Source organism: Symphalangus syndactylus, chromosome 3 (genome assembly GCF_028878055.3).
Source record: "Symphalangus syndactylus isolate Jambi chromosome 3, NHGRI_mSymSyn1-v2.1_pri, whole genome shotgun sequence".
Lineage (NCBI taxonomy): Eukaryota > Metazoa > Chordata > Mammalia > Primates > Hylobatidae > Symphalangus > Symphalangus syndactylus.
This window is the reverse complement of record NC_072425.2, coordinates 11,021,233-11,041,167: the sequence shown is the minus strand read 5'-3', so window position 1 is coordinate 11,041,167 and position 19,935 is coordinate 11,021,233. Positions and strand designations below refer to the sequence as shown.

General features: G+C 56.2%; 1 protein-coding gene across 2 annotated transcripts in view; it reads right to left on the bottom strand.

Moving 5' to 3' along the window:
* Positions 1-19,935, bottom strand: part of SARDH (sarcosine dehydrogenase) — a 71,887-nt gene that overhangs the window by 31,896 nt on the left and 20,056 nt on the right. For both annotated transcript variants that reach the window (XM_055270459.2, XM_063636780.1), the window contains 5 exons: positions 16,350-16,436; positions 15,933-16,023; positions 11,693-11,834; positions 8,406-8,489; positions 6,385-6,498 (listed from right to left, as the gene is read on the bottom strand). In XM_055270459.2, the coding sequence (XP_055126434.1) occupies positions 6,385-6,498; positions 8,406-8,489; positions 11,693-11,834; positions 15,933-16,023; positions 16,350-16,436 (518 nt within the window). The remainder of the gene's footprint in view (positions 1-6,384; positions 6,499-8,405; positions 8,490-11,692; positions 11,835-15,932; positions 16,024-16,349; positions 16,437-19,935) is intronic.

Here is a 19,935-nt window from a genome sequence, read left to right as displayed (position 1 = left end):
GCAGAAGAAAAATTGGAAAATTCACAAATAAGTGGAAATTACACAACACACTGCTAAAGAAGCAATGGATCAAAGAAAAGAATCACAAAGGGAATCAGAAGCTACTGAATTAAGTGAAAATGAAAGCACAACACACAACCACTTATGAGATGCAGCTAAAGCGATGCTCACAGGGAAATTTCTGCTTGTATATGCTTGTATTGTAAAAGAAGATCTCAAATCAATAGCCTGATCTTCCACTTTGAGACACCAGAAAAAGAGCATAATTAAACCCAAAGCAAGCAGAAGGAATGAAATGTTAGAACAGAAATAAATAAGAATCGAAAAATAGAAAAAAAAACAGCAAAACAAAAAGTTGATGTTTTGAAAAGATCAACAAAACTGACAAATTTCTAGCTAGAGTGACAGAGAAAATGAGAGGACTCAAAGTGCTAAAATCAGGAATGAAAGACAGGATATCATGCCTACCCTACAGAAATAAAAGGGATTCTGGGGGAACTCTGAACAATTGTATGCCAACAGACTAGACACGAAATGGACAAATTCCTAGAAACACAGAAATTACTGAAACAGAATGAAGACATGACAAATCTTAATAGAACTAAAACAAAAAAGAGATGGAATTCGTAATTGAAAAATTATCCGCAATCCCAGGTCCAGATGGCTTCCCTGATGAATTTTACCAAACAGTCAAAGAAGAACTAATACCCATTTTTCCCGAACTCTTCCAAAAAATATGAATAGGAAATACTTGCCAGTTCACGCTAGGAGGCCAGCATTACCCTGACGCCAAAAGCAGAAAAAGATATTATAAGAAAACTACAGACCAATATTTCTTACAAATATAGATACAAAAAAATCCTCAACAAAATACTAGCAAATCAAATCCAACAACATAGGGAAGAGATTACACACCATGATCAATGGGATTTATCCCAGGAATATGAGGTTGGTTTAACATTCAAAAATCAATTGATGTAATGCAACATATTAAGAGAACAAAGGACAAAAACCGTCTGATCCTCCAACAGATACAGAAAAGTATTTGACAAAATTCACCCGTTCATGATAAAAACGCACAACAAACTAGGACTGTAAGGGAGCTTCCCTCAGCTGATGAAAGACATCTATAAAAATCACGTCGCAAACATTATACTTCATGATGAAAGATCAGGAACAAGACAGGGGGGTCCATTCTTGCCACTCTATTCAACATTGTACTGAAGGCTCTAGCCAGGGCAATTAGGCAGGAAAAGAAAAAGAAAAGGCATCCAGATCAGAAAAGAAGAAATAAAAACATCCCTATTTGCCAATAACAGTATCTTGTATATAGGAAATCCTAAGGAATCCACTAAAAAAAAAAAAAAACTGTTAGAACTAATAAAATAGTTCAACAAGGTTGCAGGATATGAGGTCAATATGTAAAAATACACAAAAATCTATTGTAGTTCTATATTAGCAATGAACAATCTCAAAAGGAAGTTTTAAAAAAATTATATTTATAATATCATCAAGATAATAAAATGCTTAGGAATAAATTTAATTAAAAGTCCAAAACTTATATTCTAAAATCTAGATTTTTTTGAAAGAAATGAGAGAAAACCTAAATAAGTGGAAAGACAGCCCATGTTTATGAAACAAAAGACTTACTATTGTTGAAATGACAATATACCCCAAATTGATCTATAGACCTAACACAGTTCCTATCAAAATTCTCAGCTAGTTTCTTTGCAGAAATTGACTAGCCAATCCTAAAATTCATATGGAGATTCGAAGGGGCCAAGAATACTCAAAACAATACTGAAAAGGAAAAACAAAGTTGCAGAATTCACACTTCTTGATTCCAAACTTGCTATTAAAATACAAAGCTGGCCGGGTGCGGTAGCTCACGCTTGTAATCCCAGTACTTTGGGAGGCCGAGGCGGGCGGATCACGAGGTCAGGAGATCGAGACCACGGTGAAACCCCGTCTCTACTAAAAATACAAAAAATTAGCCGGGCGTGGTGGCGGGCACCTGTAGTCCCAGCTACTCGGAAAGGCTGAGGCAGGAGAATGGCGTGAACCCAGGAGGCGGAGCTTGCAGTGAGCTGAGATTGCGCCACTGCACTCCAGCCTAGGCAACAGAGCGAGACTCCGTCTCAAAAAAAAAAAAAAAAAAAAACAAAACAAAACAAAACAAAACAAATACAAAGCTACATAATCAAGACAGTGAGGTACTAAATAAGAATAGAACTATAGATCAATGGAATAGAATTAAGAGTCCAGAAATAAGCCCTCATCTTTACAGTCAACTGATTTTCAACAAGGGTGCCAAGACAATTCCAAGGGTAGAGCAATCTTTTCAACAACTGGTGCTGGGCCAACTGGGTGGCCACATGCAAAAGAACGTGGCTGGATCCGATCTCACGCCACGCACAAAAATTAATTTTCATGGATCCTAGACCTAAGTGTAAAAGCGAAGACTATAAAACTCTTAGAAGAAAACATAAATGTTTTTTACCTTTGGTTAGGTTCTTAGAAATGACACCAAAAACACAAGCGACAAAAGAAAAACATAGAGATGAATTGGACAGCATCAACATTTTAAAAGCTGCAAACAATGCCATCAAGGAAGAGAGATGACAACCACAGGATGGGGAGAGTGTGTGCACATTACAGATCTGATAAGGGACTTGTGTCTAAACTATATAAAAACATTTGCAACTCGATAATAAAAAGTTGGGTGCGGTGGCTCACGCCTGGAATCCCAGCACTTTGGGAGGCTGAGGCAGGTGGATCACTTGATGTCAGGAGTTCGAGACCAGCCTGACCAACATGGAGAAACCCCATCTCTACTAAAAATACAAAATTAGTTGGGCGTGGTGGCGCATGCCTATAATCCTAGCTACTCGGGAGACTGAGGCAGGAGCATTGCTTGAATCCAGGAGGCGGAGGTTGCAGTGAACCAAGATCACACCATTGCACTCCAGCCTGGGCAACAAGAGTGAAGCCCCCTCTCAAACAATAATAATAACAAGACAAATAACCCGATTTTAAAAGGGACAAAGGATCTGAACAGACATCTCTCCACAGAATATATGCAAGTGGACAACAGGCCCATGAAAATGTGCTCAATATCATTAGTTGTTCCAGAAATGCAAATCAAAACCACACTGAAATGCCATTTCACACCCACCAGGATGGCTAGAATCAAAAAGTCAGATAATAACAAGTGTTGGCGAGGATGTGGAGACATTGGAACCCTCTTGCACTGTGGTGGCAAATGTAATGTGGTACAGTTACTTTGGAGAACAGTTGGCGTTCCCCCAAAATGTTAAACAGAGATACCACTTGATCCAGGCCTAGTTACACACCCATGAGAAATGATAACATACATGCATACAATACCTAGTATATGGATGTTCACAGCAGCACTGCTCATAAGAGCTCAAAAGTGAAAACAACTCCAATGTCCACCAACGGGTCAATGGATGAGTAAAATCTGATGGGTCCATACAATGGAATATGATTGGGATAAAAAGGAATGAAGTGGCCAGGCATGGTGACTTATGCCTGTAATCCCAGCACTTTGGGAGGCCAAGGCAGGTGGATCACCTGAGATCAAGAGTTCGAGACCAGCCTGGCCAACATGGTGAAATCCCGTCTCTATTAAAAATGCAAAAATTAGTTGGTCGTGTTGGCCTGTGCCTGTAATCCCACCTACTTGGGAGGCTGAGGCAGAAGAATCGCTTGAACCTGGGAGGCAGAGGTTCCACTGAGCCGAGATCGCACCCCTGCACTCCAGCCTGGGGCAACAGAGCAAGACTCCATCTCAAAAAATAAACAAATATATAAAACTAAAAAAATTAAAAAAAAAAAAGGAATGAAGTGCTGACACACACACTACAACATGGATGTGCCTTGAGAATATCATGCTAAGCGGATGAAGTTGATCACAAAAGAACACATATTTTATGATTCTACTTATGTGAAACGTCCAAACTAGATAGATCTACAGAGAGAGAAAGCAGAGTAGGGTTGCCCTGGGCTGGGGATAGGGTGAGGTATCGGGTATCTTTTGCTGGGAGATGAAAACATTCTAAAACCTAGATCATGGTGATGGTTGCGCAATCCCATGAACTCACTAAAAAACACTGAGTTGTACCCTTTAAATGAATAAATCATATAGTATGTGAATTAGATATCAATAAAGCTGTTTTTAAAACACACACACACACACACATACACACAACTTCACTCCCTATTTCCTTCCCCAGGTTTACAAATGCCTGGGTGAGGTTTTCAGAATCTTCTATTCTTCACTGTATTTTCTACTTGGTCTTCCCCTTCAGGGCTCAACATGCCCCCCCACTGCTGAGCAGATGTGCCCACCTCATTGTTGTTATGGGAAAAAAATAATCATGACAGCAACAACCACAGCTTCCTGAACAGTTGCCGTGTGTCGGGAAGCTGTTTCATCTCCCCCAAACTCCCTTTGAATTTACACAAGGGAACTCGTATTACCCCTCACGTACCCAGGGAGGCCAGGGATGGTGGCACAGCCAGGCAGTGGCAGAGTTATGGTCCAGCCAGGCTGTGCAGGGGTGCACTGACCCTGACAGCTGGTCACACAGATCCCTGCCCAGCTCCACATTCAGTGATGCCTCATTGGTGGACTGGATTGAAATCAGCCATGGAGAAAGTATTTACATCAGGGAAATTGGCCAGTGCTACAGAGCCAGCTTCCTCCCCTCTGCCCCAGAGAGCTGGTTGTTAAGCTGTTACCAGCATACCACTGGGACCGTCTGCCTCCTGAGCTCTCCGTGGCTTCTCCAGCCCTGCCACTGTCCTTCAGGACAGGGCTCCCCTTTGTCAGTTTCTGCTGTACCTTTGCTGATGCCACCGGGGCTGCCAACCAAAACCCTCAGCAGCCTCCCGCGCTGGGCTCCTCTAGCGGGCCGGGGAAGCTGCCAGCGCCAAGAACAAGCACGTGTTTCGTGCTTTAGGACGGCTTCAGGCGCTTTTGCGGAGGCCGGATGAAGCCACAAAGCCAAGTTGGCATCTCCCCCGAGCTCCCACATCCTCGAGGGCCAGAGTCCCACAGGCTTTAGAAGCTGTGGGTGTGGAGGTGCCAGACGGAGCCCCGAGCACTCCCTGGGAGGCAGCGACAAGGGACTCGGGCACTGAGCCGGCCCTGCTGCTCAGGCACTTCATGACACACACGCCTCCTCCTTCCTGCAGGAGCCCCCTCTTCCGATGCCTTGAACAGATGTTCTGCCACTAGAGCAAGCTTTGGGGGAGATGGTGGAAACGAACGGCTTCTTCCCTTCAGGACTGGCTACAGAACCCAGTGCGGGACCCAGGGGGGCCCTTGTTCAAAGACCATGAAGAGTTTCAAGGCACTGACAGCAGAGCATGAACCCAAGCTGGGCCCTTCAAGGCAACAGGCGACCGCAGGGTCAGACCCTACCGAAGCCGGGCTTGCGACGGTCCCAGAGGCCCCAGGAAGGAACCCCCTCGTGGATGCCTCCTAAGCTGTCCCTGGGCTCTGAGACTCTGGGCCCAGGCCTTGGCTCTGCTCCTATGTCAGATTCGCAGTGAGAGGTCACGCGTCTCCCTGGGGTGGCACGGGGAACAGCAGCTGTGCTCCACCTGTGAGCACTTTACAACGCGATTGGGCAGGCCAGGGCAGACGCTGGCCTCGCTCCTTCCCGGACAGCTGCGGGGGATAACGCCCCTGTGTGGTGCAGGCTACTGCAGCGGAGAACCCCAAGACTCCTCACCTCCACCCCCTGCACGTGGAAGCCAGGTCCCCAGGCAGGGGCGATGGGCTGCCAGCTGCCCCGTGTGACCAGCCTCGCCTGCCCACTTTGGAGCAAGAGCAACAGCAAGCAGGCTCCAGGCCACGGCCCTCCCGGCTCTGGTTCCCTCTGCTTGTCCCTTGGAGGGGCCCATACGGGGCCTGATGCCCAGGAGCCTCCGGCCACCTTGTCCTGGATCTGCTCTGCGCTGGCTTCCAGGAAGGAGGAACCCCTTCCCCCACCACGTCTCATGCCAGCCTCGGCGCAGCTCCGGAGAGCGGGAGGGGGAGGCTCAGAGCGGTGCAGCCCCGCCGGGCTCCAGCCTGTCGCCTCAGCCCCCACCTCACCCCATCCCCAGCAGCACCACTTCCGCTCAGGCCTGGCTGCTGGCAAAATCCCGGCACAGAGGGAGGAGGGGGGAGAGGAAAACGCATGAATCCTCCTCAAAATGGAGTCAGCTGAAAAAAGCGTGAATGCAGAGCCTGAAGAGACTCCCGGGGGAGGGGGGGCCCCCTGCAGGGCCAGCCGAGGGCCGGCGCAATGGGAGGCTCATCTGAGGGACAGGGAGAGGGACGGACCCCCACGGTGGACCCCAGCTACGCACCGTGTCGTGGTGGGGCGGGAAGGCGAAGGTGTACTCGTCCGCCAGCAGCCTGCCGTAGGCGTAGTCCTCGTGCGCGCGGCTCCCGTAAGCCCCGTAGTAGTCGTACTCGAGGACCTGGGAAGACAAGACATGGTCCTCAGCCTCCCTCGTTGGTCCCTCGCCGCTTCCCTCCCCAGAGCGGGGTCCCGCTGAGGCTGTGATGGAGTCAGGCCTGGCCCTGCCCTCGGAGAGCCCTGCACTGAGTGCGAGTGTGTTGCGGACACGGGCGGGGGGCTCCTATGAGGTCCAGGCAACATAGCGGCACAAAGGAGGCAGCAGGGTTGCCTGGTGGGTCTGAGAGCCCAGCCAGGGCCCAGGAGGCTGGAGAAGAATCTGGGTGCACCCAAGGCGGGGAACGACATGGAGAGGTGGTTACCCAGGACCTCAGCCAGGGCTGCTCCCTGGAGCCACGGCAATCCCAGGCCCAGCTCCTGCTCTGGGCCAGGCCCTGCGGGAAGTGCCTTACACTCCCACCAGGTGTGCCCCTTTCTACAGATGAGGAAAGTGAGGCGCAGAGAAGTTATATCTCGCCCAAGGGCACAGACAAGTCCTGGACTGGGCAGTGGCACGAAGCCAGGCAGGTGCGTGGGCTCCAGAGTCCAGCTTTTCTACCACTGCCTTGGCCTCCCTGGGATCTGCCCCCATCAGACACCCCACAGCCCCATGCCCCTCCCTGGCCTCTGCTCCTGCAGATAATCCCCCCACCCCCCACCACCTGCCCTCCTAACTGCTGACACGGCACAGCTGTGAAGGCAGGTGCAGGCAATTCTTACCTCCCAGGGCCGGCAGCCCTGCCCATCCGCCCAAGCCTCACCTCCTCATCACACACAGGTGGGAGCCAGTGTGAGGTTGTTAGGGAGGCAGGCTTTGCTGGCATCTCTGCATGGAGTCCCCCCCTCCCCAGCAGGGACATCCCACCCGCTGCAGCCCTGCCAAGGTGTCCTGGACACCCAGGCTGGCTCCCGGGTGGGGGTGCAAAATCTGCCCATCTTGGGACCTGGGGTGTGTTCCTGACTCTCCTCTCCTTGCCCAGGGACAGGGGAGAGGGGCTTCCAGGGCCAGATCTGCCTGGAACACAGTGGGCTGCGCTTCAAGGCAGGGTCTGCCCAGACCCTTCCTCCCCGTAGGGTTCAAGAGGACGGCATGTCCCTAGGGGCCAGCAGGAGAAGAGACGATGACGGGCAACACTCTGACCTCAGAGCCGAGGCCCCATTAGCCAGCTCCGGCTCCCGTCTCCCCTCCCGATGCCCTGGAGCTCTGGAGCCTGTCTTGGGCTGTGGGTTGCCATGGGGATGGAAGGTGGGTGCACAAGAGGGGACTGGTGAGACGCAGCCCCGGGAAGGGGATTTCGATTTCTGTAAATCTGGATCAAATGCTACCCCTCAGCTGGCCTTAAGGCCTTGCGTCGCCTGCTCCTGAGGGTCTGGGTCCCAGGTTTCACAGCAGGACTGCCTTTGTTCCTCCCTCTGAGGACCCAGGTCCCTGGGAGGCCCCAGAGGACGCCCAGAGTCCAGGCCACTGTGAAACCTCCATGGGAAACTGAGCACCCTGGGTGCATCAACCCGCCCAGTGCCTGCCCTCCTACGGACATAAACCAACAGTCGGAGTGGCCAAAAATAGATGCAGAAGACGCTCCATTCCTCCTGCAACCCGGGGGAGTCTTCTTGCTGTCTCCCCACCACAGGACACCCCTTCTGCTCTGCCTGCAACCTTTCCCACTTAGGCCATGGAAGGCCTGGCCACAGCGGATGGGGAGTGGGGAGGACAGGGAGTGGGGACTGCGTGAACGGCACAAAGAATGCACTGAGCCTTGGGGGCAGGTCGGCAGGGCTGGGCTTCCCGTGTGCAGAATAACTGATCACGACAGTGGAACCACCTGAGGAGGCGGGGTACACAGAGGGGCAAGGATGGGGTACACAGAGGGGCAAGGGGGTTGACAGGGCAGGGCCTCCCAGCGGCACAGCCCAGCAGGCGCTACTCACCGGAGCTGGGCCTCGGGGATGAAACCATCCCGGTCGCTCCCAGCCGTGCCGCTCCTGGAACACGCAGCCTTGTCCAAGGAGTTCCTGAGCAGGAGTGGGGAGCAGGCACCTGTCACGCACTGCCCGATACCCCTGCGCAGGGCAGAGCGCCACATCCGCCACCTTACACCCAAGGGTGCGGAGAGCAAGGAGGCCCTGATTCTTGGAACCAGGCCCCTAGCCCAGTGTTTGCAGCTACCCTCACTGCCTCACCCTGAGAACCCCTATGCATAGAATTACCACCTGCCTCGTCTGCCCTCGCCCTGAGAACCCTATCTATAGAATTACTACCTGCCCCGATCTGCCCTTGCCCCCAAAAACCCCGTCTATAGAATTACCATCTGCCCTGATCTGCCCTTGCCCCAAAAACGCCATCTATAGAATTATCACCTGCCCCGATCTGCCCTTGCCCCTAGAACCCCCATCTATAGAATTACCACCTGCCCTGATCTGCCCTTGCCCCAGGAATCCCATCTATAGACTTACCACCTGCCCCAACTGCCCTCACCCTGAGAACCCCCATCTGTAGAATTATCACCTTCCCCTATCTGCCCTCATCCTGAGAACCCCCAGCTATAGAATAGCACCTGCCCCATCTGCCCTGGCCCCGATAACCCTCATCTGTAGAATTACCACCTGCCCTGATCTGCCTTTGCCCTGAGAACCCCCATCTGTAGAATTACCATCTGCTATGCGATGGAATCACATCCCCACATAAATTTATATGTCAAAGGCCTGACCCCGACGTGACTCTATTTGGAGATGGGATCTCTAGGTTAAGTGAGGTCATCAGGGAGGGTCCTAATCCCATACGGCTGGAGCCCTTATAGGAGGAGGAAGCGACGCCAGGGCCCTCTCCCCGCTGCATGAGGACAGTGAGAAGGTGGCCGACTACGAGCCAGGAGAGCCCTCTCCAGGAACCCATCGTCCGACACCTTGATCTTGGACCTCCCAGTCTCCGGAAATGTGAGAAAAAAAGGTCTGTGGAATCCTCCCCACCTGTGGCCTTTTGCTGTGGCTGCCCTAGCAGAAGGATGCACCATACGACCCAGCAATTCTGCTCCCAAGTATGCACAACAGAACCGAGAGTGGGGTTGCAAACAAATTCTGTTCACGCATGTTCACTGAGCCCTATGCACAACCACTAACCAGGGAAGAGAACCCACGTGGCCCTCAGCTGATGAGTGGATCAACAAAGCGTGGTCTGCATACGCCATGGAATATTATTCAGCCATAAAAAGCAATGAAATTTGGACGCATTTTATGATGTGGATGAACCTTGAAAACATGCTACAGGAATGAAGCCAGACACCAAAGGTCATGTATTGGATGATTCCCTGCACATGAAGTGACCCGAACAGGCAAATCCATAGAGCCCGAAACAGCTTAGTGGTTGCCAGGGCTGGCGGGAGGAGATGAGGAAGGGCTGTTTACAGGGGATGGTGTTTCCCCGTGGGGTGATGAGAATGTTCTGGAACTGGGTAATGGGAATGGTTGCGCAGCACTGTAAATGCACTTAATGCCACTGAATTGTACACTTCAGAGCAGTTAAAATGGCTCATTTTAAGATCTGCCTACTTAATCACAACAACGAATGTAATGAACACATTACGGAAACAGAGTGGGAGATTTCTTTAAAAATAAATTTGGTTTGGGAAAAAAAAAAGAATACCCAGTCTCAGGTTTGGAAGGGCCCTACCCGGGGCCACCCCCTCTGACTGGAACGAGGCCCCGAGCCCAGGGCTGAGAGGGCCTCGGGGGCCGCATCTGGTTCCAGATGGCCAGCTGAGGGCCTGTCCCAACAGCACCTGCCCTCCCCTCCACCCCCGAGGCCCCAAGAAGGAGGAGGCACGCCCAAGGCCACAGCATTCATCAGTGACATGGACGTGTCCTCCCCGCCTGCCTGGGATTCTGAGGGGTGGCAATCGAGGGCACAAAATCCACCCACCCCTCAGTGAGCCACGGGGACATCCCACAGGCCACCTTTCCAAGGAGGGAAAGTGTTCATCTCAAGAGTCCATTAAAAGAGGGCAGGCTCCCCTCTTTATAAAAGAAAGAAAGAGAACAAACTTAAGCGGCTGTCAAGTGTCGCAAGAAGGCTGCTAACTAGGAAGGGAAGTCGAGGCGTGGGTGAACCAAGATTTCCCTGGGGGGCAGGGGTGTGCTTCAGCCCCTGCCAAGCTTCTTCGGTAGAGCTGCTCGGTTCTGAGGAATGCGTCTGAGCTGACTGCGAGAGGAGCAAACCCTGCATTCACCCAGGGAGGCTTCTGAACTGTCAGGACTGGCAAGGGCGTGATTACTGATTACAAGCCCGGGGGCATGCTAGGGAGACCCCAGGGCCACGTGTGGCCTGAGATCGTAGCTGGTCCACCAAGCCAGGCCAAAGGGCCAGGGCAGCCTGGGAGCCAGCCCTCTGACCACTCTGGGCCTCTCCCCAGGAGGTACAGCTAATACCGGGATCTCTCTTGGGGCCAGACACTGGAATCTCAGGTGAGGGAGGCCCCTTCTCCAGTTTAAATGCCACCTGCTCCCTGAGCCTCCCTCTTGCCTCCCTGCCCATCCATCTGTTCAACAAACATCCCCCGAGCACCTCAATGCCCAGGAACCAGAGTGCCTAGGACATAGCCCTTGTTCCCCAGCAAGCAAAGCGTCCAGCACGAGGTGGCCAGGGAGAGGGAGAAGGAATGGAGACGGGGCTGGGAGCACGGGGAAGGAGCTCCTGGGTCTTTGGGGACCCAGGGGAGGGCACAGGGGCAGACCTCAGAAAGGGGCACCTGACAGTGGGTTTCACTGAATGGGTGAGTCGAAGCTCACCAGGGCAGAAGGGCCTCCGCAGCAGGCTCTACAAGCAGGAGCCCCTCTCCCGGGTACGCCGTGTTCTGGCTGCTCCCCCAACATGTGGCTGCATACACCCACCAAGACCCCACTCCCCAGGACCCCTGCCCTGTTGGCGCTGCTGCCAGCAGTTGGCGGGGGGCGGTTCCTGGGTGCGTGTTCCTGCTCCTCCACTAGAATGGAAGCCCCCCGGGTGGGAGGGAGCCATTTCCACTTTATTCCCTAACGTCCTTGGTCCTGAGCACTGTGCCCAATACATGGGGGTGCCGGGTTACTACCTGGGGAATGACAGACACCTTGTCACCGTGCCTGACCTGCAGTTGGGGTACGCCTTGCATTTCTGTCACCCCACTGCCCTGAGGATGTCCCAGACCCTCACCACCAGTCCCCAGCAGGAGCTGTAGGGGCGTTACCTCGTGCAGTGGGTCTTTCCTCATGTTGCGCCCGGCCAGCGGCTCATCGTGGGGGAAGACGACAGAGTAGTTCTTGGCGTAGGACTCATGGCTTCGCTCTCGGATCCAGCGGGGGTGGTCCGTGAGCGAGTGATGGAAGCGCCTGCCGCAGACAGGGGGACGGGTCACTGCTTTGGGGACGGCCCATGAGGGAAGGGCTGGCCTGGGACCCCGGGCAAGCCTGGACCCCGGTCCCCTCCACCAGAGTCCCCTTTGTGGCTCAGCATTGAGTGGGCCCCTGACTCTCCATTTGCCCCACACTTGGGTGAGCTTGGCTTTCTCCCCCAGAGCCACCCCACCCCGGTGGCGCTCAGTGAGTGGGCACTGCGGACAGAGGGCCCAGCCGAGGCTGTCATCCCCCACGGGGGCATGGGGTTCTGGCCTCGCTCTCCACACATTGCTGTCTGCGGCCTAGGTTCCAGTGCTGGGAAGTCCTGGCACCCCCTACATGACTGGGGAGGGAGCAGCCCCTGGGAGGGATGGGCTCAGATCCCCAGAATGCTCTGGGAAGGGTCCATGTGAAGGGTCTTTAAAGTTTAGCCTGGCGATGCGTCAGAACACCAGTGTCCCCCTCCTGGGCAAGAGACCCCCCCTTTCCACCCGCCAGCAGGGGAGTGGGGGCAAGGGTGGCCGCCTGTCCCGTCAGGCCTCCCCAAGTCTGTGATCCCAAAGCTGGGCCTCGTCTGTGGGTCAGACCAGGGACCCATGAGGTACAGAGTCTCTGGGGGAAATCCCAGCTGTGTCTGGGGAGCAGCTGCCAATCCAGCCCCTGGGACCAGAGATGATGTGGCTGCGATAGTTTTGGGTTTGTTCCTTCGAGGCTGGGGACACAGTGTGCAGCCACTGCAGCCCCCGGTGGTGTCCAACGTGAGCCCGGCGGGCCCCACACGATTCTCATGGAGCTATGGAGCTCTGTGGCTGCACCTGTGGCCTAGGCCTCTGCTGCCCCTGAGTGGGCAGAGCAGCCAGTGCCCCGCGGCTTGTTCCCTGGTCTCCTCAGACCAGCTGCCCCTCCCGGATCAGACAGTGCGGAACTGCTGGCTGGAGTGAGACCTGGGCCCAGCTGCGTCAGGGCCCTGCAGCCGCCTCCCACGCACAAACCTCCCTGTCAGCCCCCGGCTTTCCCAGCACCCTTCCTCCCCCACACACTCCACCTGCTAGAACCTCACTTCACTCAAGGCTGCCTCAGCAGCCACATCAGAGGCGTTTCTATCCTCAGTGACACCTGTCAGGGCTGATTCTTAGTCTGCACGTAATTCTAGCAAGCAGGATTTTCTGATCTGGATGGGTGGGGAGTAGAGGTGCAGACGTGAGGATTATTATTAATGATATTATCATTAACAGCTGCTGTCGCTCATGGCACCCAGCTCCAGTGCAGGCCCAGAGCTGAGTGCTGCCATGGGAGGAAATCCCTCTCTCTTTGTCCCCAGAGCTGCCTTCTGCATGGGACCCAAGATTAACTCTTTCACGTGAGAGGGAAACTGAGGCTCAGAAGGGTCTCACAAGTGTTCACAGTCACACGGCAAGGCCACGGCAAAGGCAGCCCACACCTGCGCCAGGCTACGCTGACCAGGAGCTGAAGGAGGGAGTGATGGAGCCGGTGAAGATCTGGGAGGGTTCTTGGGGGCAGCAGTGAGGTACACGTCGGGCGGCAGGAGCAGCGAGTGACCTACAGAGTCCCAGTGCCAATTCTGCCTGTGAGCAAGTGGGCAGAGGGAACAGGCCGGCCCAGACTACCCTCTTCACTTAAATAAAGAGCAACTCTTCCCTGGCTCACCCGGTCCCCAAGGAATTTCCCTGAAAAAAAACAGCCCAGCCCACACTCTAGCTCTGCCTCTGTTGGGTACTGGGCCAAGCGTCCACATACATGAGCATCAAGTGCACTCCAAGAGGGTGGTACATTGTTCCCATTTTCCAGACGGCGAAACTGAGGCTCAGAGAACAGGAGCAACTGACCAAGGGCCATATAGCTGACAGACGTGGGGCTGGAGTGACTGCCTCTTATCTGATTTCAAAAGGAACTCACGCGCAGGGCAGCTGCCATGGCCTGGAAGCTGCCTGGTACCCGGCCAGCCTTGGGACCCTCACGCGCAGCCTGGAAACCAGACAGGCCCGGCACCCAGGGACAGCTCTGGCTGCCTGGTCTCCCGGGACGCCCCCTCACTGTGCGTGTCTCCCATGTGTATGATGAAGGACGACCCAGGTGTGTTCTGGCTCTGGCCTGAGGGGAGCAACCAGGAGTCTCTGGGCAGGGGAAAGCTCCGTTCTGGCGCCAACACTCTCTGTTCACTTTCTTTTCTGGGTCTTTCAACGACTTTCTCAGGCACCTCCCTCCTCTCCTCGCTGTGTCTCTCTCCTGCGGGGTCTGTGTCTTGTCTCTGTCCCCGGGCACAGGCCCGAGGTGGCAGAGCATTGCATTAGCGCTACAGCCCCTGGGGGCCGGTGGCTGGTCCTGCTGGTGGAGGCCGTCCACTCTGGCACACTGAAGGGGATTGGAAGCCCCACATCAGTGACGGCTGGGCTGAGGACGGCATTAGCCTGTGTGTCCTGGGTGCCACCAGCCAGGCTGCTTGGCAGGGGTCTGGGACCAACAAGGTGGGTGCCCCAGAGCAGCCCATGGCACACTCCCACCAAAGTCTCAGTGATGGAAGGAAGACAGCTGACCCAGGGAGGCCCAGGCCTGTCCCCAACTTGCCAGGGGTCGCCTCAGGGCCTCTGCCAGCCCATGAGCAAACATCCTGCCTGCTGAGTGCGTGACTAGGCCCCAGGTCAGGAGCTGGGCAGGCTGGGCGGCTCCATTTTGCAGCCGAGGACACAGAGGCACAGAGAGGCCACACAGAATCTGGTTGGTCGGTTCCAGAGCTGGAGTCCCCAAGGGAGGCCAGGGCATGAAGACTGTCCCTCCTGGGGAGGGAGCTGGGTCCCTACCTGGCTCTGGTTCAAAAGCTGGGTGACTTCAGGCAAGTCACCTCCATTTTGCTGTTTGTAGCAGGAGGGGCCTGAACTGGCCCTTCCTTGAAGTCCTTTAGAGCTTTATCATTTCCGGAACATTCCTCTCTTGGGAGAGTGCAGGGGCGCAGGCCCAGATGGGCTCTGAGTCAGCCAGAGGAGGCTTCACTGTGTTAGGCGCCATGGAGGGGTGGCAGCTGGGGGACCTCAGTGTCACTGTCTGTGTCTGTGGGGTCAGACATTCTCCCCCACAATGGGCGTAATGTCCTCATCAGGCCAGGAAAGGACTAAGTCAGCAGAGGCGAGGGGTGCACTGAGCTGAGCCATGCCTTCTCCCTCCGGAGCCCACCCCACCTACTGCCTCCCCAGGGAGGCTGTCCACCAGCAGCAGCCGGGAGCAGAGTGGGCTGGAGAGACCCGGAGGCTGGCCTCCCTCCAAGCGGCCCTGCCTCGACAGCCACCCCACAACGTACAGGGTGCGGCCCAGGCCACAGGCCCTGCTGTGTGGGTTGGAGAGGCCACTGCCATGGGGACGAGACACAGGAGGAGCCTCCCTCCTTGCTGGGGAGCACCTGCACCGCTGTCCTGTGCTCTGCAAGAGATGGCCCTGACTGGCAGAAGGCCATCGGGCTAGGCTGCCGTCACTGGCTCTGGCCACCAGCACCCCAGTCCATGCATCAGCTGGGGATGACTTAGCATTTCCATGTGCAGACCCCGTGCCGGGCGTTTCACCAGCATAAATGCCCTCCCTGCTCCCAAAACCTCTGCAGCCCCTCCCCATCACCCTGCATTAGAGACGAGGAAGTGGCTTGCACTGGGTCTCATTCCTGGCCACTTTGTCAGTGTACGATTGAACGGGACAGCCAGGGCTACCTGCCTGCAAGCCGTGGCACACACACTCAGAGCAATTTTCCCAGCTCAGCCCTGCTCCCTCCTGCCCCCAGGCCTCAGTCTCCCCATCTGTGAGGTGGGGTGATGCCATCCCACTGATGACTCCAGAGCTGTCCAGGGGCTCAGGCAGGACCCTGGGACAAGAGATCTTGGAAGTTGTAAAGGGGTGTGGACCTGCCCCCCCAGCCACCCCCTCAGCACTGCCCACCTTCTGCTGGTGGCCTTCCTCCCTCACTGCTGCTCCTTCCAGGAAGCCACCTGGATTTCAGACAAGGCTCCTTTCTAAGTAGCCCTCACTGTTTACCCCACCCCACCTCTCCTGAGTGGCGGGCCCTGCCCTTAGTTCCCAATGGGCACTTACCTGATGTCATAGCCATGCATGTCCTTCTCTGGGCGCCCATGGATGATCCAGTGGGCCAGCTCCTGCCCACAGCCACCACCCAGCATCATTCCTGGCAGGAAGAGAAGCACAGGGCTGCGGTCTGCCCCCCAGGGTCCGCCACCCATGTCCAGTCCCGTGCCCCCATCTCCATGGACAGCACAGACACTCCAAGCCCTGCTCTCACACCTGGGGTGCTGCGCGCCTCCCGACTGGACTGCTGCTGGACTGGGCCCTGGCACAGGTGCACTCTGGGAAGCAGGAGGGGCTGGACTCCCCAGCCTCTCCTGTCTCCACCACTGTCGGGGACCACGGTGCTCCTGCGCCCGCCTCCCCCAGAGCTCTGGGAATGACAGGACCTCCCTCTTGGGGGCCAGGAGGGCTGCTGCCTGGACTCACCCGCACTGTTGAAGCCGCAGCCCAGGAAGAACCCTCGGAGCTCAGGTGCCTCCCCCATCAGGGGCTTGTGGTCGGGCGTGAAGGATTCTGAAAGGAGAGAGAGGCCTGGAGTCCCTTTTGCAGTGCACACACTCTTGGGGTGGGGTCTTCCAAGAGAGCAGTGATCAGGCAGGGGTCTGCAGGTGCCCCTCCACCCAAACCCTCTCCCTCCTCTAGGCCCTGCTCAGCGCCACTTCCTCATGGGGACCTCCCCGCTGGCTCCTGCCCCTGCTCTCCCAGCCCCTCCACGTGTGCTTAGAACCAGCCGATGGCGACCTGGCTGGGTTCTGCCTGGTGGGATCCCGCTCTGTCTTGTGGCCATTTTCCTGCCGACAAGGAGCCCTTCTCTGACCCTGGAGACCACGCTGCGGCTCCCCACTGCACCAGCGTCCTGCTGTGTCCCTGCCAGAGACTTGTCCCTCCTGCCCACTGGACCTTGAGAGGGCAGGGACCAGTTTTCTCACTCCACGTCCCCCGGCCTAGCACAGGGTCAGAGCCCAGCAAGTGCAGGTGCTTGATAAATGTTTGCTGAGCTAACAAAGGCTCCCAAGTTCTGCGGGGGAGGAGACCAATGTCCCGCTCCAGCGGCCACCGCTGAGCCTCAGACAGAAGCCAGGACACGGTGGGAGGGGAACCCTGGCTCTCTGCGGCCACAGTCCTGGATTCAAACCCTGCTCCACCCCTTCCTAGCTGTGTGGTATTGGGCAAGTCACTTCGCCTCTCTGAGCAAGGCTTAGCGTCCTAGTCTATAAAACTGGAATAGCAGAACCTCCACAGGGCTGTGCGCTCGCCAGCCCACAGACATTCATGTCCTGGGCTTGGGCCTGGGAGGCAGCGCTGAGCAGGACGTGTCCCAGCCCTCCAGGAGCTGAGGGAGGGAGGGAGCAAATACTTAAATAAGCAAAAAACAGACGGTCTGGTAAAGAAAATACGACGAGCTGAGGGCCACGTGTCACTGAGGTGCTGGCTGCTACTGTTGGTGTCCCAGCACCACACTGTGTTAGACTCTAGATGAGGAAGCGGCGGCCCTGGTCTGAGGGACCCCAGGGCACTTCGTTTGTGAACAATGATGCAGGGATGGCTCCAAGTCTGGGGGGTCATCCTCTGCATGCAGACCAGGAGCAAGCGCCATCCCGCTCCCTGGAGGGCTATCAGGGCCCCCAAGCTAGGAGCTGAGGGGGCAGAGAGCCACAGGGAGCCTGGGCTGAGAGCCTGGCCAGGAGAGGCAGAGCTCTTTGAGGGGCAGAAGGTGGCAGGGCCACTGCAGGGGAGGATGGAAGAGGAAGGCTAGAGGGTCAGGGCCCTACGTGGAGGGCCTGGGTTATCAGGGCAGAGGGCAGAGGCTGGAGCAGCCATCTGGGTGAGAGACAAAGAAGGCTCCAGAGAAGGTGATGATGGGGCAGAAAGAGTGAGCTGAGGCTGGGTGCAGTGGTTCACGCCTGTAATCCCAGTACTATGGGAGGCCAAGGCAGGCGGATGTCTGGAGCCCAGGAGTTCAGCACCAGCCTGAGTAACATAGTGAGACGCCATCTCCACAGAAACATCAAAAGATTAGCCGGATATGGTGGAGCGAGCCTGTAGTTCCAGCTACTCAGGAGGCGGAGAAGGGAGGATGGCTTGAGCCCTGGAGGTGGAGACTGCAGGGAGCCAAAATCGCACCACTACTCTCCAGCCTGGGTAGCACAGCAAGACCTTTAAAAAAACGTGGTGGGGGAGGTAACCTGGGCTGGGTTTGGGGATGGCCCAGGGAGCACCTTGGGAGGGCTGGAACTATTTCCAGGCCCAAGGAGGGCAGGAAAGAAGCTCTGAACAACCTCACAGGGAATCTGTGGGGAGCGCTAACAACAGCTAGCGGAGGGGCAGCTGCAGGGAACAAGGGTCTCTTGGATGTTTCACAAATGACTCAGGCGGGTTGAGTAAACCGAGGACACATGGGACCTCCAGGCAGCATGGCCGGGGGCCAGGCCTGCAGCTCCCCCCCTGACCTTGGTGAGCTCCACCATCCTGGAATGAGAGCTCTGCCTGCCCTCCGAGGCACTCCCTGAGTCACGGGGTCCTGGGACTTCCCTGCTCTTTCCTGGAGGTCAAAGGCCATTGGCTGTGCCTGGCAAGGAGAAATGCTGATTCCCCACGAGTGTCCCATCCAGCCGACAGACCAGTTCCAAGATGTCCTTGCCTGCACGTCTTCCCCAAAATAGGGCTTTGTGGGGAGTACCAGCTCCCCAGGCTAATTAAAATGAGAGAGAGGAAGAGAAAGATAGACATAGACAGAGCGACGCCTGGGGTTATCTGTGCCCCTGGGATTCTTCCAGGTCTGTGTTTCTCGCTGCCAGGCCCACGCAAGCTGGTGGGGGTGGGGGGTCGCAGGGGTGGGGGCAGTGAGTCACAGCCGTGTGCTCCCACCCTGCACGCTGCCCCGGCCCCTGGGGCTCCATCTGCTTCTCCCCGGGGCTGCACTTAGCACCAAAGGCTCCCATAGGAGTCGAATCCATTAAAGTAGCCCCTGCCGACGGCTGAGCAGATGCTGAGTGTGCCAAGACAGAGGGGGCTGGACTCCCCAGCGGGCCACAGCCTTTCTGTGTTGGGACTTTTCCCTGTCCTTAGGGCCCTCGTCCGCTTCCTGCATGGCCCGTGGAAGTCCCTGGGCTCCCCGCTTCATGCCGCCCACGTCTATTCAAATGCTGTCTACAGCTGCTGGGCCTGGCCCATGCCCTGCATCGCCCCTGTGGCTTCTCATCCCTAGGTCACCCTGCCGAGTCAGTGCTCCATCACCATCTCACAGATGCACCTACTCCGGAGGGCACCCACTCCAGTGCCCTTCACTAAAGGCACAGAGAGACTCACCAGGCTTCTGACACGAAGTTTCCCTGGGGGCAACACTGTGTCTTCCTGAACCTCTCTCCCAGCCCTGAAGCGGGGCCAGAGCTCCCCCTACCAGGAAGCAGCGGGGAACACCATGTGATTCTGCTGGAACCCTGATGTGGGGGATTCTCTGTGCCCACCTGGTGCTCCCCTGCCCAGATCACGTATCCGCGGCAGGCCCAGCGCCGACTCGCCCTCCAGGGCCGGGCTAGGCTGCCCCTCCTCCCGGCCGCCCGTCTGTGTCCTCAGGCTGGGGCCACCCAGTCACCCCATGCCTCCTGTCAGAGCGCCCACCCACGGGCTGTGGTCAGTGACTTGGATTGGGTCTCCTCTGCCAGAAGGAGGGCGCTGGCCCTGAGCGTGCCTGCCTCCGGCACAGACGAAGTGCCACTTAATGTAGAATGAATGCCCTCATGAAGGAACGCTGGTGCTCTGGGGTCACTGGTAGCTCCTGGGCTGCCCCACACTCAATTCAGGGACGTCTGGCTCAAAGTCCCATGGCTATAAACACCGGGGTGCCAAGGTCAGCTCCAGCCCCTCCTGCTTCCCAGAGAGTGCACCTTTGCCAGGGCCCAGGCCAGCAGCCTCAGCCCCACACCCGCCCCCTGGGGTAGAGCCTTCCGGGCTCCCCAGGCCAGCAGGGTGGGGCAGGGCTGAGCTGCGCTGCGGAAGACCCACGTGGGGC